The 23,062-nt window shown below is 36.9% G+C and overlaps 1 protein-coding gene across 2 annotated transcripts; it reads left to right on the top strand.

Moving 5' to 3' along the window:
- Window positions 1–16,614: 16,614 nt before the first annotated feature.
- On the top strand, window positions 16,615–22,595 carry LOC101898756 (dynein axonemal intermediate chain 2). Of its 2 annotated transcripts, none has more exons than XM_059128445.1 (6): window positions 16,615–17,402; window positions 17,463–17,849; window positions 21,625–21,803; window positions 21,870–22,107; window positions 22,164–22,383; window positions 22,472–22,595. In XM_059128445.1, exons 1-6 carry the CDS (start codon window positions 16,719–16,721, stop codon window positions 22,522–22,524), a joined length of 1,761 nt encoding a protein of 586 aa, XP_058984428.1. In that variant the 5' UTR covers window positions 16,615–16,718; the 3' UTR covers window positions 22,525–22,595. The 2 variants fall into 2 exon arrangements, with proteins under 2 accessions (XP_058984428.1, XP_019895398.1); XM_020039839.2 differs by having other exon boundaries at window positions 16,618–17,402; window positions 22,164–22,387; window positions 22,472–22,591.
- The last annotated feature ends 467 nt before the right edge of the window (window positions 22,596–23,062 follow it).

Here is a 23,062-nt window from a genome sequence, read left to right as displayed (position 1 = left end):
AAATCCGTTTCAGAACATTTGTAGTCAATCTAGCGATGTCCGTCCGTCCGTCTGTCTGTCTGGCTGGTGCGCACGATAATTCTCGAAAGGAGTCTCCGATTTAGTCCAAACATGGTACATCGCAATGTTTTTGTCAAACTTAGATCGAGTTCGGAGATGGGCAATATCGGTTCACTCCTTCTGGTACCTCCCACACAAAAGGTCGAAATTTTTAAAAAAAAAAAAATATTTTTTTTTTACAGAAAGAGAAAGGATAATCCGATTTTGCTCCAACTTTGCATATCCTAATATTTGCATCAATGCTAGGCCAGGTGTGAAAACGGACAATATCTGTCCACTCCATCAAGTACCTCCCCCACAAATGGTCAAAATTTTGAACAATTACAACTCTCATAAAATGTGATGTAAGATTCCTATTGTCTTAAACTTTCTTACATCCCAATATTTATATTAACCTAAGGTCTGCTGTTAAGATGGAATACATCGGTCCAATCTTTCGGGTACCTCCCCCACAAATGGTCGAAATTTTCAAGAAAAAGTATATTTTTTGCACAGATAGAGAAACGATAATCCGATTTTGCTCCAACTTTGCATATCCTAATATTTGCGTCAGTGCTAGGTCAGGTGTGAAAATGGATAATATCGGTTCACTCCATCAAGTATCTCTTCCACAAAGGGTCAAAAGTTTGAATAATTACAACTCTCATAAAATATGATGTACGAATCCGATTGTCTTAAAATTTCTCACATCCCAATATTTTCATAAACCCAAGATCTGGTGTTAAGATGGTCCACTCCTTCTGGTACCTCCCCCACAAAAAGGTCGAAATTTTGAATATCCATTAAGCTCATATAACGCAAAATTAACATCGGATTCCATTTAGACTTGGTACATCTAAATATTTATATCAACACAGGATCTGTCAAAAACGCTAGGGATTGGACCATTTCTCCTGGTACCTCCCCCACAAAAGGTCAATGTTTTGAATAACCAAAACGTTTATAAAATCCGAAATAAGCATTAGGTTCGCTTTATATTCCACACATCCCAATATTTCCCCTAAAAAAATCCGTTGTGAAGATGGGATGTATCTGTCCACTTTTTCAAGACTTGGTACATCCCAAAATTTCCATTTACACAACAGAGTCCAAGCACGTCGCAATATTAATATCATATTTATTTAAGTCCGATACGAAATGGCCAATAGAGGTCATTGAGGGGTTAAACATTTGAATAATCACAACAGAAGTCAAAATGTTTTTAAATAATTGAATATTGGATGAGGGTATACATCTGTCGGCAAAACCGACCGATACTTTTTTTACTTGTTAGTATACGAAAAGTAATTTTTGAAGTTCGAAGACTTAGAACCTTGTTGGCACATCAGACATAACTGCATTCCAAGTAGTACAAATTGTAAATATTCTGGGTCGAAAAATTCATAAATTTGGAGCATTTAAGTGTATTTAATATTTAATACTATTTGGTGCAATTATTCCTAAAGCCTGCAGATATGACCCCTATGCTCAATTTCAGAATTCTAGTTCTACTCACATCTAGTATGATTTTAGTAGTTTTTTTTAAGTACCAAACTAAAAGAAATTTGAATTTTTCCTCAGATTAATCAAAATGTAATTCATGGAGGCTACGGAAAAAGACGGGCCTATGTAGACATTGTTCAAATGTGTCAGGTGGTAGAATTCGAATTCTAAAAGTCGAATTGTAATATCTGCACAAAAAAAATAAAAAAACTGACATATTTTGACCATTCTTGCCACATTTTCTAATGGAAGACTTGACAATTTGGTGCTGAGAATTCGTAATGGATTGTAACTCCTATGGAATTATTTAAAGTTCGTTGTGCACATTTTTTATTTGATTCTCTTTGAGAAATTGTTTAAAAGACTCTATTATAAAATATCCTTTGATTCATTCTCATACACTCTGACCTCAATATTCGCAAATGTTTCCGTTTAATTTATCTCTTTTTTTTTTTTTTGCAAAATAAGGAAATTTTTATTTCAAACCCACCGCAATGAGCACATCCATAAAATTTTGAATGCATCCAATCAATGTCCACGTCAAATACGTCCAAGTCTAATAAAATGCTAAATAAACTCACCATTTATAATGGACAAATAATGAGACCCCTTCAGTCAAACTTACACACACACACACATACACACATAAATGTGGATATTTGATGTTTCTTTTCAATTCAAATCGTCTCTGGGGATATCGGTAATGCCTCCAGTCGATGGCCATTGCACTGGTCATCATCCCGCAATGCTTGATTTTGGCCTATTGATGTCGTCGGTCAGCACAAAGTAAATAGACAAGAAGTTAAAAAAAAACAGAAACGAAACGACGACTTAGGGATATAAAAATGAATCTTGGACGCTTGATTTCACGTGAAAATTGCTGGTTGGCCGGCCGACATGCGGTGTGGCACAGCGGCCGTATTTACCTAGTACCGCTCAATGCATGCTGATTGTTTTTTTACGGATTGGAAAGGGGTGAGGGAGAGGGGTGATGTGATATAATCATTGTACCTAGGGTACTCTGTAGGTACTTTAAACTGTAGGAAAACAAAAAAAAAAAAAAACGTCGTCGGTCAAAAAAAAAAATGGAAAAGAAAAACAACAACAGCTCAAACAAAAGCGGCTTAGAAAAGAGATGCGGACGCAGTTAAATTTTAAGCACTGCGAGTGAGCCACAACGCAAGCAAAGTTAAGACGCGCATGCGAACTTTGAATCCCCCTGATGGACGACGCCATGAGAGCCAAATTGTGTCGGATAGTTGGACACCATCGTTAATGTTGTTGTTTGTGTTGTCTATTTGCACCATGCATGTGGGTATTTGCGGAGCATATTCGCAAGTTTTTCCACCAAATAGTGGGCTTTAAAAGTTAGTATTTTTATAAATTTCTGTGAATGAAAAAAAAAAAAAAACAGTACAGTATATGGCAGCTATATCCAAATCTGAACCGATCTCGATAAAATTTGGCAAATATATTTCTAAGCTGTATTTGATATATTTCCCTGAATATCGTTGTTACGGAGTGCATATTACGGCTGTGGATAACAAATACAACAACTCGGATGAACAATATATATGGGAGCTATATCTGAACCGATCTGAACCAAATTTGGCATACTACCTTCTCAATTCGGTCGTATGTGCCAAATTCCATCTCATTTGGGCAAATATTAGACGTTTGGTGCACAATAAAAGGTAAATCGGACGAAGTTATATATGGGAGCTATATCCAAATCTGAACCGGTCTCGATAAAATTTAGCAAAGTTATTTCTGAGCTGTATTTGATATATTTCCCCAAATATTGTTTTTACAGAGTGCATATTACGGCTGCGTAGGACAAAAATGACAAATCGGATGAACAATATATATGGGAGCTATAGCTATATCTGAACCGATTTCGATCAAATTTGGCATACTTATTTTCAGGCCTAATTTGGTTGTATGTGCAAAATTCCATGCGATTCGGGATGATATTACACGTTTGGTGCACAATAAAAGGCAAATCGGACGAAGATATATATGGGAGCTATATCTAAATTTTGGCTGATTATCTCCAATTTTAATAGGGTTCGTCCTTGGGCCTAACAAATGTTGTTTGGAAAATTTCATCTCAATCGGATAATAAGTGCGACCTGTATTTTGTTCACAAAAGTACATGGACAGACGGACGGACAGATGGACTGACATGCATAAATCAACTCAGAAAGTGATTCTATGCAGATCATCAAAAGGAACTATGGGTCTATCTCGTTTCCTTTTGCCTGTTACAAACAAATGCACAAAGACATAATACCCTGACCATCTTGTGGTGTAGTTATACCCTACACCAATCCCTAGTATTAAAATGTACTAACAATTTTGTTTTGGTGCCAAATTTTTATGTCAGAATCTTAGCATTTTGAACTATCGGTGCAAGCCATGAGAAGTACTAGAAATTAATACAGCATAGCAAACAATTCTGAAATTATAAGCAAAACTCAATTTAAGAAGTAGTCCTTTTTTTGGGTACTAAACGCAGTAGTAACATCATAAGCTTTACAATAACTAATTTTAAACTAAAGCACATACAGCTGGCGCCCAACACTTCACACAGTATCGTCAGGAAGTCGTAAATATGACAAACCAAACTTAGGGAAATTTCCGGTGTCATACTGCTAGTATTTGACTGCATGCACAACTGGCGCCCAACGTTCCACATGTGCACAGCATCGTCAATTACCCGTAACAATGCTACCTTGCGAGAAACTCCCGGTTTTTTTCTTACGGGTTTGGGACTCTATATACAACTGGCGTTCAAAGTTTCAAATATGTACCGCGTCGGAAGGTTGTCGTGGAATATCACAAACCAACCTCGGGAGAAACTCCCTTCGGGTTTTTGACTTCGTGTACAACAGGTGCCCAACGTTCCACGTGTGCACTAGATTGTGATTTACCTTTAGAATATAACAAATCATCCATGAGAGAAACTCTCGGTTTCATCTTATGGGGTTTGAATTGCATGTACAATTGGCGCCCAACGTTGCACATGTGCACGGCATCGTCAATTAAACGCATAATATATAAATTCACCTTTGGGAGAAACACCCGGTTTCACTTTACGGGTTTTGGATTTCATGTACAACTAGCGCCCAACGTTACAAATGGTACAACATCGTCAGTTACCCGTAGAATATAATAACTTAACCTTGGGGGATACTCCAGGTTTGATCTTAAGGGTGTTGGACTTCATGTACCACATGCGCCCAATGATAGTTGTGGAATATCACAATACAACCTTGGGAGAAACTCCCAGTCTTGTCATACGGGTTTTGGACTTCATGTATAACTGGCGCCCAACGTTTCAAATATGTAAAGCGTTGGAAATTAGTAGTGGAATATCACAAACAAACGTTGGGAGAAACACCCGGTTTTATCTTTCGGGTTTTGACATCATATTCAACTTGTGCCCAACGTTCAAATGTGTATATCGTCGTCACTTAGTCGTAAAGTATAACATATTATCTATGGAAGAAATTTCCGATTTTATCCTACGATTTTTGGACATCATATAAAACTGGCGCCCAACATTTAAAATGTGTACAGCATGACGACGTTGCAGCCATAAAATGTAGCCATCAACCTTAGACGGATCGATCGGTGTCCAGTTTTGCACTGCATGTACAACTGGCGCCCAATGTTCCAAATATGTACACATCGTCAGTTGCCCATAGAATATAAGAAATCAATTTTGGATAGAAACTCCCGGTTTCATCTTACGAGTTTTGGACTTCATATGCAACATGCGCTAAACGTTTCAAATATGTACAGCATTGCAAAATTAGAAGTGGAATATCAAAAACATAGATTGGGAGAAACTCGATTTGATCCTCCAGGTTTGATCTTCACATAAAACTTGTGCCCAACGTTCCAAATGTATAAATCGTCACCAGTTAGTCGTAAAATGTAACAAATCAACCGTTTGGCAAATTTTCGGTTTCGTCTTACGAGTTTTGGATTTCATATGCAACTGGCGCCCAACGTTTCAAATGCGTACAAACATCGTCACTTTGCCGTACCACTACCGTTTTTATCCCACCGGGTTTTTACTTCATGTAGAATTGGCACCCAATATTCCAACTGGAACAATAGCATTTTTTTTCTTGATTTCAGTAGCGAACTGCAAAAACCTAATGATTTTTGACTTGTGACTTTTAATTTAAATTGTGTTGGTATCAGCTCCTCCACCCCGTAAGTCTTGTAGGATTTTGCGTAACATCGTTCGAATAACGTCCATTTCCATTTTAGTTGTCTTTGACGGATAGTCAATGCCAATAATTTTGAACGGAATCAAGCTTGGGAGACACTCACAAGCAAACCTTGGAAGAAACTTCCGTTTTTATCCCACGGGGTTTGTACTTAATGTACAATTGGCGCCTTACGTTTCAACCGGAACAAAGAATATTTGGCCATTTTTCTTGACTTCAGTAGCAGGACCCCAAAGCGCTAATGACTTTTGTCTTGTACTCAATTTTTCATTTAAATTGTGGTGGTATCAGCTCCTCCTCAAAGGTAGTCTTTTAGGGCTTTATATTAAGTTTCATCTACGGGACAAAGATAACAGGTGTATAAAAAGTACTAAAAGCTGTGTATTAAATCGGTAATTATTTATTTCAACAGTTTGTAAAAGTTAAGAAATGTGGATTTTTTTTGAAAATGTGTACCAGAATTTACAAACGTGAGGTTAATATTGTGAAGTAGATTTAAGAGATTTACTTTGTAACTCTTCTGACAAAGTTGAATTTAGTTTAGAAACCTGGTTTAAGATTGCCATTTTTGGTACAAAATAATTACAAATATATGCTCATGCGAGTTAAAAATCTGAAATGTTGAGAGTTCCTTTTGTTTGAAAGGGAAAAATAACGATGAAGGACTATACCAAGATATCGCTACCCCGTCATCTTTGTAGGGGTTTCGACAGGGGTCAAAATCAGTGTTGTGAAATCAATGGACATGAGTGGGAGTGGAAAAGTCGGAGTGGAAAAATAGCTGTGAAAATATATAAATTTATGCTTTTAGGACATTTGGAGTCGATCTAGCCATATCCGACCGTAAATTTGGTACATCGTAAGATTTTTTGCCAAACTTAGATCGATATCGGTCCACTATGTACTTCTGTTACCTTCCCTAAAAAGTTCAAAATGTTCAAAGGAAATAATTTATTTTATTAGAAGCAATGGATGTATTCTTTTTCGTTCAAACTTTGAGGATCTTTTAAAAAAAGGTCAACATTTTTATGCCCACTCATTCATGATTAGGATAAAAATCTATGTCAATTTAAAGATGCCTGTTTCTCGGTTAAAAACAAGATACAGACCACAGTATTTGACGTAGAGCATTCAAATTAGGCACAATAGTTTACATTGGATTGGAATTGGATAATTGGTGTTCACTTTTTTCTATAAGCTCCATCTATATATATAAATGTAAGTTGTGTTAGTTACTACGCTTATAACTTAAGAACCGCTGGATTAATTTTAACGATTCACACAAATTCGGAGTTGTCTACTCTCCGAAAAGGATAATATCCAAGAAAATCGCGTAAAAATGTGATATATTAACATTTTCATTTTGACTTTTCAAATGTACAATAGTAATGTTTTATTTTGCATGATTTTTTTCCATTTTGACTTACTTTTTTCTAATGTACATTTGTAGTGTTTTTTTTATATTTTATTTTTGAATTCGAATATTTATACCAATTTATTTAATTGACTTGATTTCTTGAGAACTGAAATTGATGGCGGGTTACATGGAAGTGTAGTAGCGAATTATGTGGTGGCGAAACGGAATAGATGATATCGAAATAATTTAACGCGGTCACACCAAAGTTATAAGATAATTACTTTTTCTAAATCGCTGAAAAATCATGAAAAAGAGATCTCATTGCAAAAATCAAAAAAACATTTTCAATGGAATCGAATTTTAAAGTAATAGTACATTCTATTGACAAACTTTGTAAGGAAGGATCTTAAAACATTTGCTGTAAAAAATCAGCGAAAAAGTTGAAGACTTTTTCAATTTGTTATTCTTTTTTTTTGTCAATTTTTTTTATGAACAAAATAAAGAATAATTTTTCACTAAAAAAATTGAATAAGTGCGAAATAGGATGTTAACTGACATCTACCTTTCAACTCCAGGGCCTACATCGTGGGTTAGCTGGAAGATGCGAACACGTTTAAACAAACAAAAATGACCGAAAAAGCTTAATGGGGCTCATTTCAAAGCGTGACAATGATCCGTCCAATGAGAGCTCAAAATGCAAAATTCTTTGGGAGAATAATAAGTAATATACCAATATTGAAATAAAAGGTGCAAAATAGTAGAGCGAATGGGACTTTTAGTAAGAAAAGGTTTTATATCCTTCCAGAAATTCTTCCCAAACATTCAAAATACCTAAAATCACTTTTACAGGTCTTTATATCGATCATAACTCATGGATAAGGGAACAACCCGATTTCATATTTATATAACCATCTATGATTTAAGTTATTTTTGGGGTCTTGGCCGGCCACTTTTTTCATTTTTTGGCCCTTATTTGACATTTTTGTTTCTAAGGGGGTAGATAACCTCTTCGCATAAAATTTGAAATTTTCAGAGTAGGGCCCATATTGGTATTGACCACATTCATCAATTGATTTGGCTAAAAAATATTTGTTTAATCATCATTGAATTATCCTATGATGAAAATATGGACTTTAAGGGGTCTCCAACTTACAATTTAAATGGCAAATAAAATTAATTCCCATCTTATCATTCTGCCCTCAATTATGAGGTGGATAAAACTATTTTTACTTATTTAAATCACGCGAAATGCTATGACATGCTATATTGTTCTGCTATATTTTTGATTTGGCCTCTATTTGTCATCTTGGATTATAAGGGGTAGAAGAAAGTTTTCAATGTAGGTCGATGTTTCGGAGTAGTGCCCATATATAGAAGGTACCTCCTAATTTAACCACATTTCAAAGAATTTGGCTAATAATGCGTATTAGGGGGGTGAAAATCTTACACTAAAATTTCAACATATCTACAAATTTTAGAATTTTTATCCATGTTATAATACCCTCTCAAGTCCACCTTTTGGCGGACAAACAGACTGACATGGTTAGGGGGACTTATGAGGACTCTAATGCACAATCTAAGTTGCTAATGGGTTTAAAAAAGTAATTAACTTTGGCTATTCTTAAATCATTCAGCCCTCAATTATGTAGTATACAAAATACAGCAAATTCCAAATTACTGCTCATTTGACTGGAAGATTTTGCTACGATTTTTACCATATTAAAAATTAATTTGATCCCTTATATGGCGATAAGATTGATATATACTTTTTAATAGATTTGTATAGCACATCCACACAGTTGAAGCCCACGGTTTAAATATTGAAGCCCACTGGTTAAAAATGGGTACAGGTATTTTAAAACACTTTAAATCGACCTGTACGTGAACACTTATATCAGTCATATCTGTGAATAATTATGCTTGGGAATATATGCATAATAGACAAAAACTACGGGCCGGCAACGCGGACCGGGCCAGCTAGTATAATATAAAGTTAAGAGTGTTGAAATAGTGATAAAGAGGGATAATATCGTAAATTACGAAAATCAAAAATATATTTGGACTTACTCAAATTAGTCAACGCAGTATCGAGGATCGTTGCCGGAGGAATATAATGGCACCATTCCATTTTAGGTTAAAAATCTTTCTATATAAGCATTGCGATTGCCGAAAATATACATTTGAGCGTGTTCATAATTAAAAAAACGATGTTGAACTTCAGATGGCGTCTCTTGAATATATATTGCAGCGTGAACGTAATATATCTTAAAAATCTTTGTCCTTTATTTAAATCGTTTCCCTCCGGATACAGATGCAATGCAAACTTCGTGATTGCTTACAATCGTGCATTGGCATTGAAAATGTTCTTGAATCCCAAATAAAAGTTTTGAGTTTAGAATTGTTTTATGAATCCTTTCCACTTTTCATTGATAAAATATCGGGCACAACGTGCTTTTAATTCGCCAAAGGTTCCAAAGAAAATTTCCGATCTTTCAGCCGTTAACTTCTATTTTTTGTTCAAGCGTATAAATTTTCTTTATGAAACATATTTTTTAGTTCCCTTCTTTTCAATGTCTATCCAAGAAAATATTTCTCTATATTTTCTAAATGACAAAAATTGTTTTTTTTTGTTCAGCCTACTTCTAATTCAAATTTATACATAACTCGAATAGATTCATACATGGTACAATAAGGAGGTAGAACAGCTTTGGAAAAGTACAGAAATACAGCCCTGAGGCTATGCCCGCTTCCTGTCAAAATTATTCAAAATTATAGGCAACAAGTGGTTTTCATTTATTTAATATTTTTTGTTCATTTCTAAAATGAGTCAAATAGCGCGAAAGATTAATGAAATGCATGGATGTTCTCTCAAGAATATGTTCCTAAGTATTCAATCTTTCAATTCCATGGCAAATATGGTTAATATTATTAATGCGCGCCCGCCATTTTGAGTTTCTTCCAATCATTGATTTCGAAAATATTTTGCAAAACAACAAATACATACACAAAATTGGCAGAAGTCGGGCACACTTAGAAAAAAATTTTAATCAGCTGTTAGCTTTACCTTACCTTTTTATTGTACCATGGATGAACCGATGATGCTGGAAGTTTGACATTTTCTATTGGGATTCCTGATGATGGTAGGTTTGTGATAAATAAGTGTTTTCAAAATTGTGTACTGTGATTCTACGAAGAGTACTAAAGCGATAAAAATAAAATTCAGAAATTTAGTATTTAGATAACTGATGATATTTGTGTTTCAGATTGGAATCCACAAATTTGATATAGAGTTCTCTTTTGATTTCTGGGATTGAGACATGTAGATGGTTGTGAAAATGTGTACTATAATTGTGCGAGAAGTACTGGATGGTACTAATTTAATATCACTGTTAGTATCTGGGATGGAGAGATGTAGATAGTTTTGAATATGCGTGCTAAATGTTATTGGTTGAAGAGATAGAGTTGAAACTCTGAAATTTGATATTGAAGTCACTTTAAGTTACATGAACAATCTTCTGGTTTGCTACCGAAAAGTCTATAAGGGTGTCCGCCTAGAAGTATGCTATAAAATGTTAAAGCATAAAAAAAAAGAAAAGGGCACTTTACATATGACTCCAATATTATGTGTAAACTAGGCTAAATCCTTCAATATTTCGGTAAATAGCGAGCTGGCTGAAATTTTATAACCGAATGAACTTTTGACATCTCGAGAATTCTTAGAGATCATATTCAACGATATATCCCGAATAAAAATCTAATAAAAAGGAGGATATTTATGTTCATTATATACCCATCACGAACTTATATACACTTTTTAAAAAATGTTGGCCAGGTCCATACATGTTTTGGCAATATGAATGACTTATCTTCTGTCGTAACGCCCACAAATGCGTCTTGTTTACGTTGGTCGCCAGAGATGTAATTTCGAACTTCTTCCCAAACTTGTGGATCGTTATGATAAATTTAAATTTATTATTGGCATATCTTGACGATTCCTGGTCGACGTACCGACTGGTTCTTAACAACAAGTTAAAAAGTATCAGTCGATTTTGACAACAGATGTATACCCTCAGCCCACATCATGAACGGGTGGAACCAGAAAGAGTGGACCAACATATCTCATATTTTCATTGGATCTACGATTAATAGAAATTTTGAGATATACGAAGTTTGAAGAAAATCTCAACGAGACATAAAGTTATTTTGACCCCTTGTAGCGGAGGTATCAGAAGGAGTGGACCCATACTCATAACGGATATTGTATTGATAAAAATGTTGGGATGTGCCAAGTTTGAAAAGAATCAGATGTTCATTTTGCATTTCACGAGTGTGGTTGGTATTCAAAATGTTGACCCATTGTGAGGGAGGTACCAAAAGGAGAGGTTTGATCTATTCCATTTTCATACAAAATCTATAATTGGGAGATATGCGAAATTTGACAATCAATCGGATTCATCCTTTACGTTTTGTTTGCTTTTACTTTATTGAAAATTTTGACCCTTTGTGAAGGAGGTACCAGAAAGAGTTGTCTGATCAATGCCACCTTCATGTCAGACCTAGGGTTGTTAGAAATATTAGGGAATGAGAAAGTTAGAGGCAATTGGACTCTTCTTTTACATTATATAAGCGTTGCGATCATTCAAAGTTTTGACTCTTTGCAGGGATGTACCAGAAAATTGGTCCTATTTTTCCCATCTTCATGCTAGACCCAGGGTTGTTAGAAATATAAGAATATGCTAAATTTGAAGACAATCGAACACTTCTTTTATATTTTATAAACGTTTCTTAGAAGACGTGGATGTCTCCTAGAAGACCTAAGTCTTCTCATAGAAGACGTCTTCTAATAGAAAAGGTCTTCTCATAGAAGAGGTCTTCTCATAGAAGAGGTCTTCTCATAGAAGAGGTCTTCTCATAGAAGACCACGAGCTCTTCTCATAGAAGACCACGAGCTCTTCTCATAGAAGACCACGAGCTCTTCTCATAGAAGACCACGAGCTCTTCTCATAGAAGACCACGAGCTCTTCTCATAGACGATCATGACATTTTCGCATAGAAGATCACGAGATATTCTCATAGAAGACCCTGAGGTAGTTTCATAGAAGTCCATGAGGTCGCATAATAGAAGACCATGAGGTTGCATCATAGAAGACCCTGAGGACTTCTCATATCCGATCAATCGTGAGGGAGGTTCCAAAAAAAGTAATCCGATATTGTCCCTTTTAGCACCTTACCTAGCACTGAGCACTTTACCAAGTTTGAAAGAAATCGAATGTTCCTCTCTCTTTATATGAAGTAAATTATTTTCTTTGAAAATTTTGACCTTTTGTGGGGGAGGTGCCAGAAGGAGGAAACCGATTTTGCCTATCTCCGAACTTGATATGATTTTTATACCAAGTTTGAACCAAATCGGATACTCCCTTCTAGAGTTATCTTGCTTACCAGCATAAACTCCAAATGTCCTAAAACGGATTTGGTCCAAAGAGACCTAGGGTCTAAAGCTGTTATTTTGATGAGGCACGCTTTGGCCGTATCATATGATGTATAACATCTGCATATGGCTGAGGGTATATTTAAGGATCAAGTCTGGGTGTGAATTTTTGGAATCTGAAAGGCTGGAGTCGCCTAAACTCAAAATTTTAGGCCAGTACCTATAGATTATGCGATGATGATATGAATACAAATTACAACAAATTTTATGATCGCCAGATATGTCGCAGCCTCATAACCTTAGCGAGCCCATCTAAATGAAACAAGTTCTCCAAATGAATTTCCCCTACAAAACCGTTCCAACTTTTTGTGATCTTCTGTGGCCCACTGTCAATTACCCCGCTCATATGGAGTTGACTAAATGCTTGACTGGTTGTTGGATAGTTTTTAACTATTTTTTTTCTTTTTCTTCTTCTTCTTTTGGGGTGATGATGTCTTAGAAAAAGAAACCAACAACAGCAATGGCAGCAGCCAAAGTAATAGCAACAACAACAATCCAGCTTGGCAAAAACTTATGTAATAATTGCAGACATACATATTTGCAGCGCTTCAGCGCGTTCCTCTGCAAAGAAAAAAAAAAAACAAAAGTAAACAAAATTAAAGCCAGCTCAGAAGACCGGCCGATCCGATCCGACGGACCGACCGACTGGCTAAAAAATGGACAGGGGGACACCAAAAATTGTTGGGATTTCATTTCACATTTTCATTTTGGCACATATTGTCTGTCTTGGACTCCGGCACCGGCGAGGCGTATTGATGACCATCTAATGGTGTTACTTGTTTGGGAGGAGTACTCCGAACATGTCGAAGTTTCTTCTTTTGTTTTTGTGCTTAGCTCGCCCAGCTGAAATGAAGAAAATACAAACTTACAGGCAGGCAGCCCAGAGCATTCGTTGTCTTTTCAGAGCTCAGAATGATGGCTGATGGTAATGGTGGTGGTGGTCTGGTGGTCTACTGGTCTATTATAGAAACTTGTTTCGTCGGTTGTTGACTGCTCCAAACATGTTGCCTAGACGGACCGAATATTGAGGATACTTTTGCTTGGTTGACCCAAATAACCATACCGTCATACCACACGGACTGGCCGACTGACGGACTGACTGAGTTACTGGTTGGATGGCAAGCTGGCTGGCTGGCTAGCTGGTTGCTGGGTTAGTAGACTCCATTGCTATGCAGTGCTAAGCCATGCCATACCATTCCATATTCCACATTGCATGGCATGCCAATGCAGTCTGACCGACTGACTGCTACTACCATCCGCCGCCGATTTGTTGATGATGACAACGACAAAAACAACAACAACTGGCCACCAAATGTAATAGCATCATTTAATTGTGAATAAAAAGTAAATTGTTTCCAGCAAATTTATTGTGTGGCAGGGGTAGATTCTTTCGACCGGCTTTGGGATCGTTGAGTTGTTTTGAATATCGTTTAGAATGTAGTCTTTATTTTTATACCCTCCACCATACATAGTATGAAGGGTATATTAAGTTCGTCATTCCGTTTGTAACTCATCGAAATAATAGTTTAAGACCCAACAAAGGTATATTCTTGATCAGCGTAAAAATCCAAAAACGATTAAGCCCTGTCCGTCCGTCTATCTGTTGTAATCACGCTAGAGCCAAAACGAATAAAGATAGGAAGCTAAAATTTTGCGCCGATCTGCCCTTTGCTTGCTGACAAGTCAAGTTCGAAGATGGGATATATCGGTCTACGATATCGTATTTACCCGGTATAACTGTACCTCCCGACATTCGGTGTTTTGATGATTTTAGTCACATTTTTAAATGACATTGTCTGAAATTCTACACAAGGAGTTCCTTGTGAGCACTTTACCCCCTGAAACAGAATTTTCTATGCAGGTCCACGATATCGTATAGACCCCATACAATGGTACCACCGATATTGCGTCAAATTTGGTATTCAAAGTTCGGATTCGTTACTACAGCCTATCGCAAAAATTACTTATCTGGCATCACGTTTTCATATAGCCCCTATATTAAAGGTTTTAATTTGAACGGGATTTTTCGACTGATTTTTTATTTTTGGAATTTCCAGATCTAAAAGTAGGGTCTAATAATTTAAAAATCTGCTTTTAAATTGGAAAAATCCACTTCAAACTTCAGGATTTCATCTCTTTAACTTTCATCCTTATCAAATTTAGTTCAATTTAATGCTTTTAAAAGTACGCATTTCCAAATCCACCTCCATATCTGAGCCACAGACCCCAATAGTGACGTCTATATCAAATTTCAGCTCTTTTTCATCACACACACTCTTTTTCGAACAATTATACTACAAATTTCGGAAACCAATCCCATATTTCAATCCCTGATACCAACAGAGACCTCAATATTAAATTTGACGATTCCAACCCTATCCCCTCAACCAATACCAAATTTAGTACTTTTCGAGCGACTATAGTACGCATTTTCAAAATAATCTCCATATCTCAATCTCAAATACCAACAGTGGCCTTACGAGTTATATCAATTTTCACAATTTCAGTTCTTGTTGTAGCCGCTCTTGTTGTTGTAGTAGTTGTTGTAGCAGCTCTTGTTGTAGCAGCTCATAATGCTGTGTTCGATCTGACTCCTCTTAATCGGGATCTGCCTCCAAGTCCAGTCTCAAAAAGGATGCAACCTGCACGGGTTGGGTCCACAACGACACTGGAATTAGGTGAGTAGGTTCAGCTTGGCAGAGGAAAAGATACAGCGTATTATGTGGTCCTGTGCCTAAGCACCCAAGCAGGTATTGCATTGACAGCATTTTATTATACTGTCGCACCGGTAAGAATTTCGCCTCCTCATGTAGGTGGTCGACAAGTGTCATGAGTAGGCGGGAGGGGGCTTTTCATTATCCTCGAACAGTGTATCAAAAGCTTTAGATAAATCAATGCCACCATAAATCTTCTGTCACTTGGCTTGTTCTGGTTGAGTCCTGCACTGACATGTGTGGAAATGGCGTGTAAAGCTATTGTTGTGTTATGCAATTTCCGGAATCCGTGTTGATGATCAGCTACTGGGAAACATTCTCTTATGCTGGGGAGGAGTAAAGCTCAAGCGTCTTAAACATCTATCTGCTACCTGAACATCAGATGGGTTGGGTAGTTCTCTGAAGCGGCGATTGGTATATTTTGTGAATTCTTGCCAATTAGCTTTCTCATGGTTAAGGAAAGTGTGGCGTTCAGAGTCTATGAAATCGGGTGAGGGGTCGGGAGCACCATGCCTCTCAGGCCATTACCTAGGACGGAATCTCATAGCTCATGATGACATTGAAATGCCCTATTACCAGACGGTTATTGCCTACCACAAGTGAACTGATATTGGGCATATAACGTGAGGCACAGCTGTTGAACGGCGGAATGTACACGTTAAGAACCTCTATCTCGGCGGTTCCACATTTGACCGCTACCACCATACACTCCATCAACGGGTCACCAGAGGCAAGCTCAGGCGAGATAGGTCTGTACTGGACAGAATGGTGCAATAGAAACGCTAATCCTCCACCCCTTGTGCTATCCTTCCTCAATGCTTCAATACTTCACAACTTTGAAGCCTGCAGGTGGTACTCAGTTTCGTTTCCTCGATCGCTGCGACCTTGATGTTCTTCCGACTCTTGAAGCTTACAATTTCCTTGATCTTATCTCGGAGACCATCACAGTTGAATTGGAGAAACGATGCATTGTCCGGAATTTGAACAGCAATTTGTGGCGTCATTCCGAATTTCAAGTTTTATAAAAAAATGTGAAAAATCTCACCAAAATATACCCGACTCACTTTCTTTTGTCCAGCAAAGTATATATTTTTAAGAAGGTCTGAAAAGAGAATTAAAAAAGAAATGCATTCGTTCTAACTAATTTTCAAAAGCTTGTTACAGTCACCTTTGATTGATTTAATGTGTTGCCAAAATAGTTCCACGCATAACCATAACTATCGTTATATTTCAATGCACAGATTGGCAACGCGTCATTTTTGATGCCATGGTGACCACGATAAACAATTTCAAACCATTTCCGCAGCCAAGAACTCTCATCGGACCAACGAATTTCAATTGGAAAATTAAATATTTTCCTGTAAATTTCCACCATGGAATATACCTACAAAAAGGAACGGAGAAATTTCGGCCACGCCGTGAACTTTAGTAACAAAGATGAAGTACTCTTCTCGGAAAACTCCAACCGTGAATATTCCAAGGCTTATATTCTTAAAAACCCGATCGATCGAGAGACCCAGTATGCCAATCAAATGTCCTTGAGTGTGGCAAATACGGACAGGGCCACATATAAACACACAGGCATCACTCACAACGAGGGCGGTTGGCCCAAGGACATCAACATGCATGACCCTGAACAGACGGTCAGATATAAGCGTAAAATTGAGAAGGATGAAAATTATATAACCCAAGTAATGGGTTTGACCCGACCCATGGAACAGTATATTTTTCAAAATAATGCCGTGAATATTTATGAGAATTATTTTGATGATTTAGAACCGGCACCATTGCCGGAACCATGTCGTTCACGTACCGTAAATGTTTATAGGGATCCAAATCCCATAAAAGTGCCGGTAACCCATCTAAGTTGGTCCCCAGATGGTGGCATAAAAATGGCGGTCAGTCATTGTGACATGAAGTTTCAGGGTGACAAGACAGGACAGAAATGTAATTCGTACATTTGGGAAATCGAGAACCCCAATGAGCCGTATTTGACACTGGAACCCAAGGTGCCGTGTGTGTGTTTGGAGTACAATCAGAAGGATCCCACGAGTTTGGTAGGTTGTGATTTTCATTTATAATTTTTAGATTTTTATAAAATCTCCTCTTTCGTAAAGGTAAGCGGCATGTACAATGGCCAAGTGGCTGCCTGGGATACTCGTCATGGCAAATATCCCGTCATGATAAGTGAACGGGAAATATGCCACAGAGATCCTGTCAATTCGGTTTTGTGGAATAACTCGAAAAGTGGCACTGAATTCTTTTCGGGCGGTTCAGATGGCCAGGTTTTGTGGTGGGATACAAGGAAGTTGAGTGAACCCTTAGACCGTTTACTAATGGACCCGGTAAAAAGTGATGAACAAGATTTAAGCCGGTCTTATGGTGTATCGGTGTTGGAATATGAAACTACAATACCAACCCGCTTCATGGCTGGCACGGAGATGGGTATGCTATTCGGTTGCAATCGCAAAGGCAAAACGCCCATTGAGAAGATTCAATTGAGGGTAAGTTGAGGGAAGTTAGAGAGAAGAAAATATAGGTCAAATAGATTTTTTAAAAGCTATAAACGGGATCTTCGACTACACGGATTTTTAGATTGCAAAATTGGGCGGATATAAAAAATTGACCGGTTTCGAAATTAGTTTGTACAGAGGTGACGTTTCTCATTTAGTAGAAACCCAAATACCAAAGTTCGGATAATGGCTAGAGAGGGTATATATCATTTCATATGGCCAAAACGTGACTCATTGAAATAACGGTTTTAGATCCTAGGTATGTTTGGAAGAAATCCGTTTCAGGACGTTTGGGGTCGATCTAACAACTCTGGCTGGCTGGAGTGCACGATAACTCTCGAAATTTATTTTACAGCACAGAAAGATAAAGGTTAATCGGATTTTTCTCCAACCTTATAAATCCTAATATCAGTGCTAGGTCAGGTGCTAAAATGGTCAAGGGTCAAAATTTTCAATATCCATGAAGGTAATAAAAGATCTGTTATAAAGATGATAGAGATCGGATCATTTCATCTGGTACAACACCCACATATGGTTCAAGATTACAAAAACGTTCAAAGAAACCGAAATAGGCATCCGATTCTCTTCAAATTTCACACATACAAATATTTTGTGAAGATGTTTTATATCTGCAAACCCCTTCTGGTTCCTCACTCACAAAGGGTCAGACACCAACAGTGACATTCATATTAAATTTCAAAATATCAGTTCTATACTTTCACAGAATACCTAATGTTAGTACAATTTAGTACATTTCGTACAATTACAGTACACATTCCCAAAACAACCTCCATATCTGCATTCAAGATACCAACAGAGATTTTAGTATCAAATTTCAGGATTTAAGCTCTATTCGTAATAAAGTACAATTCGCACAATTGTAGTACACATTTGTAAAACAGCGCCAGCTCTCAAACAAAGATACCATCAGTAATATAAATACCAAATTTCAGAATTTTATCTCTATCCATTCTCCCAATATCGAATATTGTACCATTTAGTACTTTTCATACAATAATAGAACACATTTCCGAAACCACCTCTACATGTCTGGGCCATACATGAACACCGACCTTAATACCAAATTTCAAATCTCAGGAACTATATTTTCACCCAATACCAAATTGTAGCAAATATAGTACTACATAGTAATTTGCGTTCACTTGTAGTACACATTTTTAAAATCATCTCTTTATCACAAACCTATCACCAACAGGGACCCCACTACAAACTTTCAAAATCCCTACTTCATCCGTTAGGCATAGGCAAATCTGCTCCAAATTTATCACCATTTAGTACAGTTCGCTGACTTAGTACAATTTTCCAAAACAATCTTCATATATCGAACATTTTTTCAAACCTTTATTCTCATACCCCTATTTTCAGCTATTAGCTCTATCCGTTCCATAACTTAGAACTTTTCGTAACCTTAAATTTGCAATTTCCAAAAATCCTTTGGTACCTATATTCAGCACTGCATCAGTGACTCTCATTTCAAATTTCAGAGTTCTGTCCATTACAAAGCATTGACCGGGTCGCACTTTTTATATCTTCCACAATTTGAAGGTAACTTAAAAAAAAAATAAAAAAAAAAAAAATCCGCCGAAAAAATACCGTTATATGTGGGCTATACGAAGACCTGGTCCAATTTATTGGCATAGGATGTAGTACCGATTCCGAACCTCAAATACGAAACATGAAATAATTCCGGTGAATAATATCACTAAAATCATGAAAACACCGATTATGTGGGGGTAACGCTCTATGGGTGCTATATTAAAACGTGGACCTATGTAGACAATTCTCTTCCAGAGCGTAATGTACTCACAAAGAACTCCTTGTGTAGAAGTTCAGATAATTTCATTGAAAAATGTGGCCAAAATCATCAAAATACCGAATATTGGGGGTACCTTTATATGGGGGATATATGATATCGTAGATCTATATAGACAAATATCTTCCAGGGGTAGGGGAAAAATGTAACTAAATCAACAACAAAATAACGAATATCCCAAGGTACCTTTATATGGGGACTGTACGATATCATGGACCGTTAAAGCCCATCTTCGAACTTGACCTGTCTGCAGACAAAGACTGATCTGTGAAAAATTTCAGTTCCTATATTAATTCGTTTTGACTTGATCAGCGTAAAATTCTAATATTTAGCCCTGTCCGTCTGTTGTAATCACGCTAGAGTCAAAATGAATAAAGATAGAAAGCTAAAATGTTGCACAGATCAGTCTTTTGTCTGCAGGCTGGTCAAGTTTGAAGATGGGCTATAGAGGTCTATGATATCGTACAACCCCCATATAACAGTACCTCCCTATGTTCGGCATTTGGATGATTTTAGCCCACATTCACCAGTACCCCCCGATGTTTGACATTTTGACGATTTTATTAGGACATTATTCATCGAAGTTGTTTTAAATTTGATATTTAGAATTCGTAATGGGTACTACACCGTATGTCAGAAAATTTTCTATGCAGGTCCAGGTCTTTGTATAGGACCAATATATCTGTCCTTCCTATATTCGGCATTTTGACGAATTTAGGCACAATATTCGCCGAATTTGTTTATAATTTCGTATTTGAAGTTCCTACTAGGTACTACAGCCGGTGACAGAAAATTGTCTCTCCAGGTCTTCGTATATCCCCATATAATGGTACCTCCCTATATTCGGCACTTTTAAGATTTTAGCTGCATTATTCACCAGATTTTTATTTTCAAGTTTCGTCATTGAATATTGTAATGGCTTATGAGAAAAGTTGGTCCACGTCTTCGTATAGATCCCAATATAACGGCTATATTCCGTATTTTTATACCCTCCACCTTGGAAAGGAGCATAAAATCAGCGTAAAATTCTAAGTCGATTAAACGATGTCCGTCTGTCTGTTGAAATCACGATACAGCCCACATTATTTCACGTAGAGCGTCAAAATTTAGCAGAACAATTTGTATTGTACCTAAGATGGTTGGTATTGAAAATGAGATATATCGGTCCACGTTTTGTTATAGTCGATATATTGTTGATTTTTGCCACATTTTTCCACGGATCTGTCTTAAAATTTGTATTAGTAGGTCATAATGGGATAATGGCGAAACATTGCTATAGCCCCCAAACCTCCCAGTATTCGGTATTTTGATGATTTTTGCATGTAATATTAGGTATTTTGATAAAGATTGATATTTTTAGTTCATAATGGTTTCTAGCCCGGTGTCAGAACATTGAATATTTAGTTCCACGCTTTCCTATAGCGCACACATAACTATACCCACCGATATTAGGTATTTTGATAATCCTGGTCACATTTACCCCTGAAATTGTTTCGAATTTGGTATTTAAGAGGATTGGGTAGATGATAATCCTTGAAGTATAAAATTGTTTATAGAGTTTCCCGTTTTGGTATGGCCCCATATAACGGACTCACTCACTTTATGTTTTTTGATAAATGTAACTGCATTATGCAAAAGTCTTATTTGAATTCAGATACTTTTATATAAAAATCTTTCCTTTACCCTAAGGTGGAGGGTATTAAAAGTTCAGCCGACACCAAATAGATCATATCCTTTGAGAACCTGATTCCAAAAAAAGACGTTCGTTCTTAAATCTGCTACTTTAATCTAAATCTACTTCACTCGGATCAAGACCATACCTATACTTTATGGAGACTCTAATAAATATCTAGAAGCGTTACAATTTCCTGAAAATTTGTTCTTCTCCGATACCGTAAACCTTTTTCAAACAAACTAATATTTGCATTTCAGATGATGTGTCATTTGGGGCCAGTTTATGCCATTATGCGTAATCCTGCCTTTGTCAAGAATTTCCTAACGGTTGGAGATTGGTGTGCCCGCATATGGTCCGAGGATTGTCGGGAAAGTTCAATAATTTGGACGAAAAGTAGTAATGCCATGTTGACTGATGGAGCCTGGAGTTATACAAAGTGAGTTTCAAATTTTTGAAATTTGAAATATTTTCAGTCCAAATTAATAAATTTTTTTCTGCGCAGGGTCTCACAATTTTTCATAACCCGCATGGATGGTGTGTTGGATACATGGGATTTGTTGCAACAACAAAACGAACCGGTATTGACGGTTAAAGTTTGCGATGAGCCGCTCTATTGTGTTCGCACCAATGAGAATGGGAAATTTGTCAGCTGTGGCAGTAAATTGGGCGCCACATTCCTAATTGAGGTTTCCGAGAATATGGTGGCATCGAACAAGAATGATAAGCCTCTGCTAACAGCGGTATGAAACGGAAGATGTATAAAAATTCCCTGAGTAATGTTTTAAAACTTTTGCAGATGTTCGAAAGAGAAAATCGCCGTGAAAAAATACTCGAAGCCAAGTCACGTGAAATTAAATTGAAAGTGAAAACAAATATGGGCCAGGACCAAGGGGATCTGACAATGTTGAATGGCAAGGTCAATGTGGCACCATTTCAGTCGGCATGTGAACAAGCCGAGGCGGAATATTTTGCTGCTGTTGAACAGGAACGTTTGAGAAGGATACCCGGCAACAAGCGTAGGTGCTTAGAGTGACGGTTTTGGAAGAACATGGCAATTGACTGGTTAATTGTAATTTGTTGTTGTTTTTTCTTCTATTTTTTCAGAGGACATGGACGAAACTGAGGTCTCTGATGCGGAAAGTGCTGCAAAAAATTAATTATTCGGAAAAATAGTAGCATTGATTTAGTTTATTGTTATGTAAAAGTAGTTTAGTTTATTAAAACCATTTATGGTAGTCGTATACTTAAAATATATTAGAATAAAGGAAATTGGGAGAACATTTCAAAGTTATGCCCATTGAAACTTCCCATGTCTTAACACTTGTTGGCATGATTTATTTTCCTTTATTTAAAATTGCCGGTTTTTTTTCTATCTTTGTTTGAAACTAGTTGTGGTTTACGAGACTCTCCACCCGTGAATATGCATTTTGTTGCTCCCCCAAATAAATTGCCGCTTTGAACAACCTCCACAATCAGAACAACCCGATGACGACGACGATAGCAACCTCAACGTCCACAAAACTATTCATTTATTTTAACTATTTAATCGTTGTTCATTTATCTTGTATCTGCTGCTAGTGCCGGTATCAGCAGCCAGTCCTCCATATACTTGTATGGTCCAAAATAACCGAAAAAAAAGAAAACAACCAACATCAAATAGAAAAAAAAAACTCATACATGCAACATTCAGCATCC

The sequence above is a fragment of the Musca domestica genome, unplaced genomic scaffold (assembly GCF_030504385.1).
Source record: "Musca domestica strain aabys unplaced genomic scaffold, Musca_domestica.polishedcontigs.V.1.1 50, whole genome shotgun sequence".
NCBI classification, from domain to species: domain Eukaryota; kingdom Metazoa; phylum Arthropoda; class Insecta; order Diptera; family Muscidae; genus Musca; species Musca domestica.
This window is presented reverse-complemented; position numbering and strand designations above follow the sequence as displayed.